At 41.8% G+C, this 14,591-nt stretch overlaps 1 protein-coding gene across 1 annotated transcript in view; it reads right to left on the bottom strand.

Annotated features, from left to right (window-relative positions):
* Positions 1 to 335: 335 nt before the first annotated feature.
* LOC128408744 (zinc finger protein 91-like) overlaps positions 336 to 14,591 on the bottom strand; it is a 37,644-nt gene continuing 23,388 nt past the window's right edge. Inside the window, exon 4 of the mRNA XM_053378768.1 lies at positions 336 to 2,695. Coding sequence (XP_053234743.1) covers positions 867 to 2,695 — 1,829 coding nt within the window. The 3' untranslated portion in view covers positions 336 to 866. The remainder of the gene's footprint in view (positions 2,696 to 14,591) is intronic.

Below are 14,591 nucleotides of genomic sequence, written 5' to 3'. Positions count from 1 at the left end.
TGTATAGATTTGGAACAGTGGTTTGCGGAGGAAGAGGGGGTTGGACTCGATGGCCCTTGTGGTCTCTTCCAACTCTATGATTCTATGAGTTCAGAAGGCAGAAGATGGGAAATACTGGATGGGGAACAGCTAGCAGAAGAAATGGTTGATCTTTGCCTTAATTTGTAACTCAATGCCTTGAAGATCCAATAGCATTTCTTTTTAAACGCTGACAATGCTTTTATTGTAGCTTTTTTATTATTTCTGTACCCCCTTGCTAACCAAGTATTTTTATACATATGAAAAGCAAATCTTGGATTGAGAAGATAATGGTTTGTAAAGGGGAAAAAAAGGGCTTTAAAAAAAAGTTTGTCTCTGTTCTAAAATTTGGTTTTAATGTAAAGTGTGTCAATATATTTGGCTTTGTTTATAAAGCAGAAGTGACCAGCTGCTCCTGGAATAAAAAATGAGCTCTGTATCAACAAAAGTTTTACCTATAATTATTCATAAAGGAAAGTTCTAAGAAACGTGAGATTTTCCACCCTTGAGTTTTTGAACTACAACTCCCATCATTCTTGGCCATATGGGCTGAGACTTATGGGCGTTGTTTCCCAACATCTGAGGTACCCCATTTCCCTAAAGCAGACAGATGCTGATCCACAAGACAAGGGCAGCCCATCATTTTGGCATTGAAGGGCGGAGGTCAAAACTCAACAGATTCATCACACACCTTGAGCATTCCAGATTCACACTCTCCCCGTTTATCTAGCAACAACTTCCAACTTCTTGTCTACATTTAGTATATGTGACCTTCATTACTTTAATACATATATATGTGTATACAAATTTAAATACAAACACCAAAACATCAAACGGATTCCATGCATTTAAAATTCATTTCCGCCTTTATGAGTTTCTTGATGTGAAGTAAAGAGTGAAACTTGAATGGAACATTGCATACATTGATATGGCTTTTCACCTGGGTGAATTCGCTTATGAATATTAAGGTCTCCACACTGTGTGAAGCTCTTACCACACTCCATACATTTAAATGTTTTCTGCCCTGTATGAGTTTGCTGATGTATTCTAAGGTTTGTACTTTGACTGAAGCTCTTTCCACATTCAATACATTTAAACGGTTTCTCCCCCGTGTGAGTTCGTTGATGTATTCTAATGTCTCCACTACGACTAAAGCTCTTTCCACATTCAATGCATTTAAACGGTTTCTCCCCCGTGTGAGTTCGTTGATGTGTTCTGAGGTCTCCACTACAACTGAAGCTCTTTCCACATTCCATACATTCAAATGGTTTCTCTCCTGTGTGAGTTCGTTGATGTCTTCTAAGGGCTGCATTTTCTCTGAAGCTCTTTCCACATTCCATACATTCAAATGGTTTCTCTCCTGTGTGAGTTCGTTGATGTATTCTAAGGGCTGCATTTCGTCTGAAGCTCTTTCCACATTCAATGCATTTAAACGGTTTCTCCCCCGTGTGAGTTCGTTGATGTGTTCTTAGGTCTCCACTACAACTGAAGCTCTTTCCACATTCCATACATTCAAATGGTTTCTCTCCTGTGTGAGTTCGTTGATGTATTCTAAGGGCTGCATTTCGTCTGAAGCTCTTTCCACATTCAATACATTTAAATGGTTTCTCCCCCGTGTGAGTTTGTTGATGTTTTCTAAGGTTTCCACTACGACTGAAGTTCTTTCCACATTCAATACATTTAAAGGGTTTCTCCCCTGTGTGAGTTCGTTGATGTGTTCTGAGGGCTCCTCCATCACTGAAGCTCTTTCCACATTCAATACATTTAAACGGTTTCTCCCCCGTGTGAGTTCGTTGATGTATTCTAAGGGCTCCACTAGAAGCCAAGCTCTTTCCACATTCAATGCATTTAAACGGTTCCTCCCCCGTGTGAGTTCGTTGATGTATTCTAAGGGCTCTACTAGAAGCCAAGCTCTTTCCACATTCAATGCATTTAAACGGTTTCTCCCCCGTGTGAGTTCGTTGATGTATTCTAAGGTCTCCACTTTGACTAAAGCTCTTTCCACATTCAATACATTTAAAGGGTTTCTCCCCTGTGTGAGTTCGTTGATGTATTCTAAGGGGACCACTACAACTGAAGCTCTTTCCACATTCAATGCATTTAAACGGTTTCTCCCCTGTGTGAGTTCGTTGATGTGTTCTGAGGGCTCCTCTATCACTGAAGCTCTTTTCACAATCAATGCATTTAAATGGTTTCTCCCCCGTGTGAGTTCGTTGATGTATTCTAAGGGCTCCACTACGACTAAAGCTCTTTCCACATTCAATACATTTAAAGGGTTTCTCCCCTGTGTGAGTTCGTTGATGTGTTCTGAGGGCTCCTCTATCACTGAAGCTCTTTCCACATTCAGTGCATTGAAATGGTTTCTCCCCCGTGTGAGTTCGTTGATGTGTTCTAAGGTCTCCACTACGACTGAAGCTCTTTCCACATTCAATGCATTTAAACGGTTTCTCCCCATTGTGATTTTGTTGATGTATTCTAAGGTCTCCACTTTCACTGAAATTCTTTTCACACTCCATGTATTTAAATGGATTCTCTCCTGTGTGAGTTTGTTGGTGTATCCTCAGACTTCCAAAGTGACTAAAGCACATTCCACATTCCTTGCATTTAAACTGTTTCTTTGTTCTTCCCAATAAATTCACAGACGGCTCCGTAGAATTCCGACCATCGTCTTCCTCACCTGTTTGGGAGTGGGGGGAGAGAGAGAAAATCCTGTTAGACTTTTAGGAAAGACAATAAATGAACCATCTTCCTCCGTCCATCCTGACCAGGTTTACAGGTTCAACTTCTTGAGGAGCGCAGAAGCCAAGGCAAGTTGTAGCTTCCTGGGAGGAAGGAAGAAGTCAAGGGAGTCTCAGATCCCCTGCAGGGATTCTGCTGCCTCTGTAGAAGCCCCTATTGGGCACCCACTTCCCAAGAGCCTCCACCCATTTTCAAACACCTTTGGCAATTCCTTCCGTCTGCCTGTCCCTTCTCCCTTCCTAAGGTTGGCATGGTATGGGCAGTAGTGGCCTTGTGGCAGTTGCCCAAAGGGCCACAATAAATGTAATAATGTGTATCTCTGTAAATCCTTGAGTGTTCTTCTAGAACAGAAGTTATGGTAGTCTGTGCTTTATAACTGATTATTTTGCAAGTTGCCGCCCCCCAATTGGGGCAGAAATACAGCTAATATGAGAACCACAAAGATACAGCTGAAAACTGGAACATGAGTCGCCACATGGTGCAAATGGCTGCATGTAACACAGCTTCCCAACATGCACACCAACACAACATAACAGAATGCTGTGGGAATCAAAACTAAATCAGGAGAAATTGCCAGTGCTTATCGCACATGTGTATTATAAATAAAATGAGGTAATGATGAATATGAGGAACGTGAAACTCTAAAGGGACTTTTTTAAGGAGGCGGGGGACGCAAGAAAAATTTAGATTCTTTTGGCAACAATAAACATTAAAACAAGGAACTGCTGAGCAAAAACAGAAACAGGAGCATGTGCAGAAGTTCTTGCGCTGTATTGTTTTTTGTTTAAAATGATGTTTTTTATTTTTTTAGTTTTGTACCCCTTAAAACTTTAATAAATATTATTATTTTTTAAAAAAGGGTTCAGGCGACAGCTTACACCAGGGTATAGCTGTCAACTTTTCCCTTTTCTTGCAAGGAATCCTATTTGGAATAAGGGAATTTGCCTTAAAAACAGGGAAACGTTGACAGCTATGCACCAGGGACGTGATTTGTAGCAGATGACCAGGGATTTCTAACTCCCTGTTGTTTAATGGTAGCGACGGTTCTCCTTCTCCCAAAACCAAGCTGCCAAAATGAAGAAAAGAGGGGTGACAGGGATGCATTTTTATGACTTAAATTTGCCATTGATCCAGCAAAAGCTGATGTTTAATGTATACTGGCCTGCACAATATTTTTACTGGAAGGCACTGTGTAATACAGAAATATACTGGAGGTGTAATGCTAGAAATATCTCACTGAAGCATATGAGAGCATGCCCAGTGATATTTTCTTTTTAGTCTGAAGTTATCCAGGTTGGTTTTTTTATTGGCAAAATCCTTGAAATTTGCAAATGCTTTAAATTACATTCCTGTAGTATGAGGATTAATGGCAAAACAACCAAGTAGATTTTGTGAGCCTTTATGGTTGCTGAGACTTCTACTTTGAGCTGGAAGGATAAACATCCACCACCTGTTTTGCAATGGTCTGAGGATCTCACTGCCCTTGCCACATTTGAACACATTTCTTATGTCTGAAATCTGTTTCATTATGTTTTTTATATTTCGTTGTTATTTCACTTTTTTATTGTACACTGCTTGGGTATTTTGATGTTTAGCGGTCTACATATTCTGCAAAATACATAGACATATACAGTGGTGCCCCGCAAGACGAATGCCTCGCAAAACGAAAAACGCGCAAGACGAAAGGGTTTTTCGTTTTTTGCGTCGCTTCGCAAGACGATTTTCCCTATGGGCTTGCTTCGCAAGATGAAAACATCTTGCGAGTTTGTTCGCTTTTCCCCTAAAGCCGCTTGAAGAGGCGCAGTTGCGACGGACCATGCTCCGCAAGACAAAAAACATCGCAAGACGAAAAGACTCGTGGAACGAATTAATTTCGTCTTGCGAGGCACCACTGTATAAACAAATTGTACCACTCTGTCTCAGCTGGCAATCTTGCATCTGTGTTCTGAATGAAATGAAATTTCTGGGCCCTCTTCAGAAGTAGACCCATCCATATTCAATGTATTGCAGTAATCCAAACAGGAGGCTATCATGGCATGGATAACAGAAGCCAAGCTAGGGTTAAAAGGTGGTTCTTACCACAATGACAACCTTCTTCTTCACTGACAAAGATGGTCAAAGCATACATCAAAACAACATATCTGATATTTTAAGTCAGAGAGGGGGAGCCTGTGACCCTCCCAGCTGTTGCTGCACTACAGCTCCCATCATCACTAGCTATGCAGGCAGAGGCAAATAGCAGCTGGTTCTGAACATCATGAGTAACCCATCTTTTTTGTCCCCTTCTGTGTCCTGATATGTCCACCCCTAATGTTGTGGCAATTTCCGTAAACATGAAAGCAACAGCATGAGAGTGCTGTTTCCAGCTATCTCACTCCTTGCCTTTATGAGGCCTTGCAAATTGCTGCAGGGGAGGGTCTGTTTTTAGGACCAAGGGGTATTTTTAGGACCAAGGGGAAACCGTCCAGCTCCCTTGTTATTTTTGCTATTTACAGGTGGAGTAATGTTGTTAATGTAATCTTGTTATATTTATAGAACTTAAATCGCGTGTGTATGTTTTGGTATGTTGTTACATTTGCTTTTGTTTCATTGTGAACTTGCTTTTGCACTGCTTCTCCCTGCTTTCTCTGTCATAAGCAGCTTTGAGTATGATTTTTTCAGCGTGTGTGGGAAAATGGCAAATAAAATCATGAACGAATGAGTGAAAAAGTAAAACAAAAACAAAAACAGAAGTTCTTGCGGAAAGGGGGCGGGGCCTTCAAAGGTCTCATAATTGACCCAAAACAACACAGAGGTCTACCTGTCAATTGTGGTCCAGCGCTTGGACATCTCTGATGTGAATGATTGGTCGAAATCGAAATGCTTTGTTTGAAATTATATAAATACCACTGCCTGGACCACTGGGCAGGGTTGCAGTTGTGTGGAACGATCCAACTGTAACCTATTGCTTTGCAATAAATAATGGTGGACTCCTCTCTGTTTCGGAGTTTTATTGGTGTGAACTCAGGAGGTAAGACTAGATCCCATGGAACATGAGACTTACCGTATTTTTCTGTCTATAAGACGACCCCTATTTTGGGGGCCTCAAAATTTTGAAAATAGGGGGATTGAGCTTTTGGGGAGGATTATTTGGGGGGAATGCTGAAAATCACTAACCCACCAGAACGCAGCTCACAACCACTCGCGTTGCAGCTGCCTGATCGCTGCCATTAGCCCTCCTGCTTGATCGGCAGCTCCGCTTTGCAGGTGGCCTTCCCCCCTTCCCCCTTCATTTACAGAGTCTGCATGGGTAGAGGAGGCTACGGAATAGCAGGCGGGCGGTGCAACGTTACGCAAGAGGAGCAGTGCAGAAATTTGTAGCCTCCAAGATGTTTCATGGGAAAGGCGCAGGAAAGGCATAGAGGGGAGAAATATCTTTGATCAGCAGCTTTGTTTTGCAGGCGGACTTCCCCATTAGTTTGCAGAGTTTGCTGAGCAGCACAAAGACGCTGCATGGCAAAAACAAACAGCCTACAGCCTCCCTCCCAGCTGTAGGGCGGGCAGAGTGGGGGGAGGCAAGCAGACTATGGAGGCCCCAGGGCTCGCCACTGCGAGGAGCTGCGACTGCCAGAGCAAGTACTGCATTTATTTATTTATATATTTAATTGCTATATTCCATGTATAAGACGACCCATGTTTTTTAACTTTAAAAATTGGGTAAAAAAACCTCGTCTTATACACCGAGAAAGACAGTAATTTGCAAAGGACTGCTCTGAATACATGGTTGGACTGCTCTGAATACATGGAGAAGAAGGAAGCCCCCTGCTTGCATCTGGACCCCCTGGGAGAGGCGGTGGATCCACCCACTGCTGCCTCCTCTGTCCTCCTGCCCTGCAAACACCCTCTGCTCAGGAGAGAGGGGCAGAAAGAGCCTTCAAACCCATCTGTTTGCTCCTCCTCCGCTGCCTTTTCTTGCAGCAGCCCAGTGAGAGGGGAAGGAGCTGCAGCACCTGGTTCACTTCAGATACACACAAGGTTTACTGGGATTGTGAATGAACAAGACCTCTGCCTTCCGTGCGGTGGGAGTGGGGTGGCTTAAAAGTGGCAGAGAGACCTCCCCCTCCTGTCCTTTTGGGAAACAGGAGCCTTTGCCATGAGTAAACAACTTAGATGGCAAGTTCAAAAGAGAAGCACTTTGGAGCACTGCTTGCTCATACTAGGTGTTCTGTGTGTGCTTCGACCTCGAGGACAACATACATATTTACATGACATGATTTCTTAAAGAGGACATTTCTTTAAAATCGAAGGCCATTTCTACAAAAGACTTCAATGTTTGGTTGTTTTGGGTGTTTTTTATTTTGTTGGAAGCCGCCCAGACTGGCTGGGGAAACCCAGACAATGGGCAGGGTATTATTATGATGATGATGATGATGATGATGATGAGTCTGGCCAGCAATACCCAACCCTCTCCCCTTTTTCCCCTCCTTCCATGCAACTCCCTTTGCACCACATCCGTGCAGGAAGAAGCCTCTTTCTCATTCCACAGCGTAACCCCCCTACTCCCCCTTCAAAGCCCCCATTAAAAAATAGAACTCCCTTTCCTCCTTCCTCTTCCCCCATCCAGAACTTGTGCAGGCCGCCTCTTCCCGTCCCGGGGCTTCCCATCCTGGACCCCCACCCCCTTGCAAAGCCCCTTCCCTCCTCCTCCACCACTGGTTTGAACTCACCTGAAATCCCGCAGCGGGGGGCGAGAATGGGAGCCCCCGCCTGGGAGGCAGGGAGGGACCCCGCTTAATTAGGAGGCTTAATTCGGAAGCAGCCGCCTCCTCTGCATCTACACAAAGCAGCTGCGCGTCCCACCCTCCCAACAGCACACTTTGCAAGCCCCGTCTTTATCTCCCATTTAACATACTTTCACCCCACACCAGAGTTATGAGGTGATACTGACAGCTCTTGCCTGTTCTGCCTTCTAAAGGAGAACTTCTCTTCTCCTCTTTGTTGCGCCCAGCCAACACCCCACATGGTGGGGCCACCTTGGCCGCTGCCCAGTGACAGGAGGGGGGGGGCAAGGCTTAGCAGGCCAGGCTGCCCAGATACCTCCCTGGGTGAGCGAGGGAACGAGCAGAACCCTGCCCAGGGCTCAGGCGGGCGCTGGAGGCTGTGCCTAAAGCGCCCGCTTTGCCGAGGAAGGTGGCGCTAGGAAGGAGAAGGGAGGGTTATAAGGTATAATTTTAATTTCCAGTATTATAAGGCGTATGAAATTATAAGTAGAAGAAATAAATATGCTATAACCCAAAAAGGGAAGTTGGGGGAAGTCATGGGGGGCGGGGAGATTAATTGAAATGTAAAAGTTACCATATTTTTCCGTTTATAAGATGACCCCATGTATAAGACACCCCCTATTTGGAGGGACTCCAAATTAAGAAAACACCCCTCAGCACTACCTGTGCATAAGACGAGCCCCAATTTTAAAACTATTTTTTTTGGTAAAAAACAAACAAACTAGTCGTATACATGGAAAAAATACGGTAATTTGGTGTTTTGATTATGCTTAAATTTGTTATAAAATCTGAATAAAAATATTTTTTTAAAAAAAAAAAAGTTCCAGAGTTTTTGTCAAAGACTAGATGGGAAATTCATTCAAGGGCCACAAGTGCAGAACTTGGCAGTTACAATGGAATAATTTCTGCATTGCATTGGCTGCATATTGATACGACAGAGAAGGGTGAAACAACTAATCAAGCCACAAACATTTTGAATAAAATGGAGGAACTTGGTTCCAGAGAACTTTTTGATCATTTCAAAGAACAGGCAAAGGACAAATTGCCTGATGTTGATTACAAGAAAAGCAGAAGAAGATCTAGAACAGCCTTTCTCAACCTGTGGGTCCCCAGATGTTGTTGAACTACAACTTCCATCACCCCTAGCTAGCAAGGCCAGAGCTCAGGGATGATGGGAGTTGTAGTCCAACAACATCTGTGGACCCACAGGTTGAGAACTGCTGATCTAAGGAATTTATGCTCCAAATGAAGGGAAGTCAGAATTCTTTAAGAAATTGCATGAGACATTAATGGACTATTTGGATTACAATGTAATTTTGATGGGAGATATGAATGGAGTGGTCTCTACAAATATGGATAAAGCACAAAGACAGGTAGTCTCCAAGGATGGGAGACTACCAAAGACTTTTTTTGAAATGACAGATAACATGAACCTGATTGACATTTGGAGAACAAGGAACCCTCTTGAGAGGGAGGGAACTTTCTTCTCTGAAGCAAAAATGACCTGGACCAGAATTGACCAAATTTGGGTAACTAGTGGGATGGCACCGAAGATAAAGAAAGTGGAAATCTGCCCAAAGACTTGCTCCGACCATAATGCTGTAAAGATGGAGATGAACTTAACAACAGCTGGTTCCTTCAGATGGAGGATGAATGACTCCCTATTTAGAGATGAAGAGGTGTACAAAAAGGCCCAGAAAGCGGTGAAGGACTATTTTGAGATAAATCTGAGAACAGAGGTGGAAAAAAGAGTAATTTGGGACGCAAGTAAAGCCGTTATGCGAGGATTTTTAATACAACAGAATGCTATAAAAAGGAAGAGACAGAATGAGAAGAAGGATAAGATTTTGGAAAGGATAAAAGAAGGAGAAAAAAAACTGAGATCAAAGCCAAAGTCACATGAAATTTTGAGAGAAATTAAGTTTTATCAGAGGCAATATATGGAACTGATGAATCAGGAGATAGAATGGAAAATTAAACAAATGAGACAAAAGACATTTGAATCGGCAGACAAATGTGGGAAACGTCTGGCATGGCAATTGAAGAAGAGACAAAAATTGAATATGGTTACAAGCCTAGAAGTTGAAGGAAAGAACATTTATAAACCAAATGAGATTAGAAACTGTTTTCAGAGTTATTTCAGGAGACTTTATGCACAAGGGCCGGTGAATGAAAAAGAGATAGAAGAATTTCTTAAAAAATATGGATTACAAAAAATTTCTGAACAAAGTAAAGTGATTTTGAATCAGAAGATAACTGAGCAAGAAATTGAGGGAGCCATTCAAAATATGCAATTGGGAAAATCTCCAGGACCAGATGGATTGACCTCCAGATACTACAAAGCTTTGAAAGAATGGCTTGTACAACCGCTGAAGGAGGTCTGTAATGAAATTTTAGAGGGGAAGAAGGCACCCGAATCGTGGAAAGAAGCGTATATTACACTTATACCAAAATCGGAGACTGAGAAGAATCAGATTAAGAACTACCGCCCTATATCATTACTTAATGTGGATTACAAAATTTTTGCAGACATTTTGGCAAAAAGACTGAAGAGAGTTTTGGTGGGAGAGATTCATAAAGACCAGGCGGGCTTTCTCCCAGGAAGACATTTATCTGACAATGTGAGAAACATAATAGATATTATGGAATTATTAGAAGCCAATATTAATACTAAGGCAGTATTAATATTTGTGGACGCGGAGAAAGCCTTTGACAATATCTCTTGGAGCTTTATGAAAAAGAATCTTGAAGGGATGGGGGTAGGCCAAGGTTTTGAGAATGGTATAGGTGCAATTTATTCTGAACAAAAAGCTAAACTAATTGTAAATAACGTGGTTACTGAAGAATTTGCTACTGAAAAAGGGACACGACAGGGGTGCCCAATATCCCCATTACTTTTTATATCTGTCTTGGAGGTTTTATTAAACATGATCAGAGGGGACCAGCTGGTTAAAGGGATTCAGGTCGGAGCTAAACAATACAAATTGAGAGCGTTTGCAGATGATCTAGTATTAACTTTACAAGAGCCAGACACTAGTACGAAAAGAGTTTTAGAGCTAATACAAGTATTTGGTCAAGTAGCAGGTTTTAAGCTGAATAAACAGAAAACGAAAGTACTGGATAAAAATCTAACAGTTGCTGAAAGAGAGAGGTTTCATAGTGAAACCGGCTTAATGGTAGCAAAGAAAGTGAAATACCTGGGGATTAATTTGACATCTAAGAATGTGAACTTATTTAAAGACAATTATGAGAAATGTTGGACAGAAGTTAAGAAAGATTTAGAAATATGGTCAAATTTGAGACTTTCCTTGTTAGGCTGAATTGCTGTTATTAAGATGAATGTTTTGCCGAGAATGTTGTTTTTGTTTCAAACATTGCAGATTGTGGATAAAATGGATTGTTTCAAGAGGTGGCAGAAAGACATATCTAGATTTGTCTGGCAGGGCAAAAAGCCCAGAATAAAATTTAAGATATTAACTGATGCAAAAGAAAGAGGGGGGTTTGCCCTGCCGGACATAAAATTGTATTATGAATCAGCGGCTTTTTGCTGGCTGAAAAACTGGCTGCTTCTTGAAAACACAGACATTTTGGATCTGGAAGGGTTCAATAATAGGTTTGGCTGGCATGCATATATATGGTATGACAAGGTTAAAATTCACCAAGGTTTCAAAAACCATATTGTTAGGAAAGCACTATATAATGTTTGGATTCGGTATAAAGATTTGTTGGAAAACAAAACCCCTAGGTGGTTGTCACCAATGGAAGCTAAGGAAGTGAAAAAACTTAATATGGAATCTAAATGGCCAAAATATTGGGAAATTATAGAACAAGAGGAGGGAAAAGTGAAACTGCAGAGCTATGAGAAATTGAAGTCTAAAGTAAGACACTGGCTTCATTATTACCAGATAAATGAAGTTTTCAAACAGGACAGGAAAATTGGCTTCCAGGTGGAGAGATCAAAACTAGAAACAGAACTGTTGGAACCCAATACTAAGAATTTGTCAAGAATGTATAACTTGCTGTTGAAATGGAATACACAGGATGAGATGGTTAAATCAGCTATGATTAAATGGGCACAAGACATTGGTCATGACATTATGTTTGCTGACTGGGAACAGTTATGGACTACCGGTATAAAATTTACGGCATGTAATGCCTTAAGAGAGAACATTATGAAAATGATTTATCGGTGGTACATGACCCCAGTCAAGCTTGCAAAAATCTATCATACGCCCAATAATAAATGCTGGAAATGTAAGGAAACTGAAGGTACTTTCTACCACCTTTGGTGGACGTGCCCAAGGATCAAGGCCTTCTGGGAAATGATCTGTAATGAAATTAAGAAGGTCCTTAAGTGTACCTTCCATAAGAAACCAGAGGCCTTTCTCCTGGGCATGGTGGGCCAATTGGTGTCAAGGAAAGATAGGACGTTCTTTATGTATGCTACAACAGCAGCAAGAGTTCTTTTAGCAAAGTATTGGAAGACACAAGAACTACCCACACTGGAAGAGTGGCAGACGAAGGTGATAGACTATATGGGACTGGCTGAGATGACTGGCAGAATCCGTGACCAAGGAAAAGAGACGGTGGAAGAAGATTGGAAGAAATTTAAAGTTTATCTTAAGAACTGTTGTAAAATTAATGAGTGCTAAAATGTCATGGGTAATGTAAAACAGAATTGCAGTGACAAATAATTGGGTAAGAGAAAAAGGATTAAAGAAAGTGAATTATAAGTAATTGAAATTAGGGGTTGCTGAAAAAGTTTAAAACAGGGATGCAGAAAAGGGAGGTATGGGGAAGTCGTTGAAATAAGGTTTAAGAAAAAGAGGTTATGAAATTATACGTGTTTATATGTTTGTTTGTTTATGTATTGTCTTGTATTATGTTTTAATATATGTTGGAAAATTAATAAAAATTTATTTAATAAAAAAAAGAGAGAACTGCTGATCTATAAGGAGGCATAGATGAAGCTTTAGAGAACCTTGAGCCAAGAAACAAGTTCAGAATCAAAGCATTTATACCTGTGATGGATGGATTAGAATCAAATCTGGCACAAAGGGCATCAGTATACAATGATGCTGCAAAAAAGACTGGTATCTGGGAGCAGCCACCGAGATCACAGAACACTGGTCTTGAAAGACCCACGTTGGCTCCCAGTATGTTTCTGAGCACAATTCAAAATGTTGGTGCTGACCTTAAAAGCCCTAAACGGCCTCTGTCTAGTATACCTGAAGGAGCGTCTCCAACCCCATCGTTCAGCCCAGAAACTGAGGTCCAGCGCTGAGGGCCTTCTGGCGAGAAGCAAGGTTACAAGGAACCAGGCCTTCTCACTGGTGGCACCCGCCCTGTGGAACACCCTGCATCAGATGTCAAGGAAATAAACAACTATCTGACATTTAGAAGACAACTGAAGGCAGCCCTGTTTAGGGAAGTTTTTAATGATTGACGATTTTATGTATTTTTAATTTTTTGTTGGAAGCCACCCAGAGTGGCTGTGGAAATCCAGCCGGATGGTTGGGATATAAATATTATTATTATTATTATTTCATTCTTAACAAAATTAGATGCTGCAAAAGAAGAGATTCGTGAAGAAGTTAATGCTTTAAGCCAAACATATCCTGAAGATGTGGACATGAACCTTGTTGGAGAACTCAACCATTTTCATCAATACATTAAAAAGTCAAAGCCATGAACATGATAATCTGACACATCAGGATCTGTACCAAGTAATATTTAATGACCGTGTCCTTCATGGATCACTGCCTTGTCATGGCAAAGGGGCTTGAATAACTCAGAGACGCTATGAGCTATGCCGTGCATGACCACCCAAGACAGACAGGTCAAAGTGGAGAGTTTTGAATAAACGTGATTCACCTGGAGCAGGAACCAGCAAGCCACGCCAGAATCCCTGCCGAGAAAACTCCATGGTCGTATAAAAGTTATGACACTGGAAGATGAACCACTCAGGTTGGAAGGCATCCAATATGCTACTGAGGAAGAGCGGAGGACAAGTACAAGTAGATTCAGAGCTGATGAAGCAGCTGGGCCAAAGCCGAAACATCGCTCACTTGCGGGTGTGCCTGGAAGTGAAAGGAAAGTCCAATGCTGCAAAGAAAAACATTGCATAGGAACCTGGAATGTAAGATCCATGAACCATGGTAAGCTGGATGGGGTCAAAAATGAGATGGCAAGAATAAATATTGACATCCTGGGCATCAGTGAACTAAAATGGATGGGAATGGAGATCTGTTCAAGAAAATTGGAGATATGAAAGGAACATTTTGTGCAAAAATTACCATAATAAAGGACAAAAGTGGTAAGGACCTAACAGAAGCAGAAGACATCAAGAAGAGGTGGCAAGAATACACAGAGGAATTATACCAGAAAGATATGGATGGCTCGTACACTCCAGGTAGTGTGGTTGCTGACCTTGAGCCAGACATCCTGGAGAGTGAAGTCAAATGGGCCTTAGAAAGCACTGCTAATAACAAGGCCAGTGGAAGTGATGACATTCCAGCGGAACTATTTAAAATCTTAAAAGATGATATTGTTAAGGTGCTACACTCAATATGCCAGCAAGTTTGGAAAACTCAGCAGTGGCCAGAGGATCAGAGAAGATCAGTCTAGAAGGCAATCCCAAAGAAGGGCAGCGCCAAAGAATGCTCCAACTACTGCACAATTGCGCTCATTTCTCACGCTAGCAAGGTTATGCTTAAAATTCTACAAGGCAGGCTTAAGCAGTATGCGGACTAAAAACTCCCAGAAGTACAAGCTGGATTTTGGAGGGGCAGAGGAACCACAGACCAAATTGCAAACATGCGCTGGATTAGGGAGAAAGCTAGAGAGTTCCAGAAAAACATCTACTTCTGCTTCATTGACTACGCAAAAGCCTTTAACTGTGTGGACTACAGCAAACTATGGCAAGTTCTTAAAGAAATGGGAGTGCCTGACCACCTCATCTGTCTACTGAGAAATCTCTATGTGGGACAAGAAGCAACAGTTAGAACTAGATATGGAACAACAGATTGGCTCAAAATTGGGAAAGGAGTACGACAAGGCTGTATATTGTCTCCT

The sequence above is a fragment of the Podarcis raffonei genome, chromosome 2 (assembly GCF_027172205.1).
Source record: "Podarcis raffonei isolate rPodRaf1 chromosome 2, rPodRaf1.pri, whole genome shotgun sequence".
Taxonomy (NCBI): Eukaryota; Metazoa; Chordata; class Lepidosauria; order Squamata; family Lacertidae; genus Podarcis; species Podarcis raffonei.
This window is presented reverse-complemented; position numbering and strand designations above follow the sequence as displayed.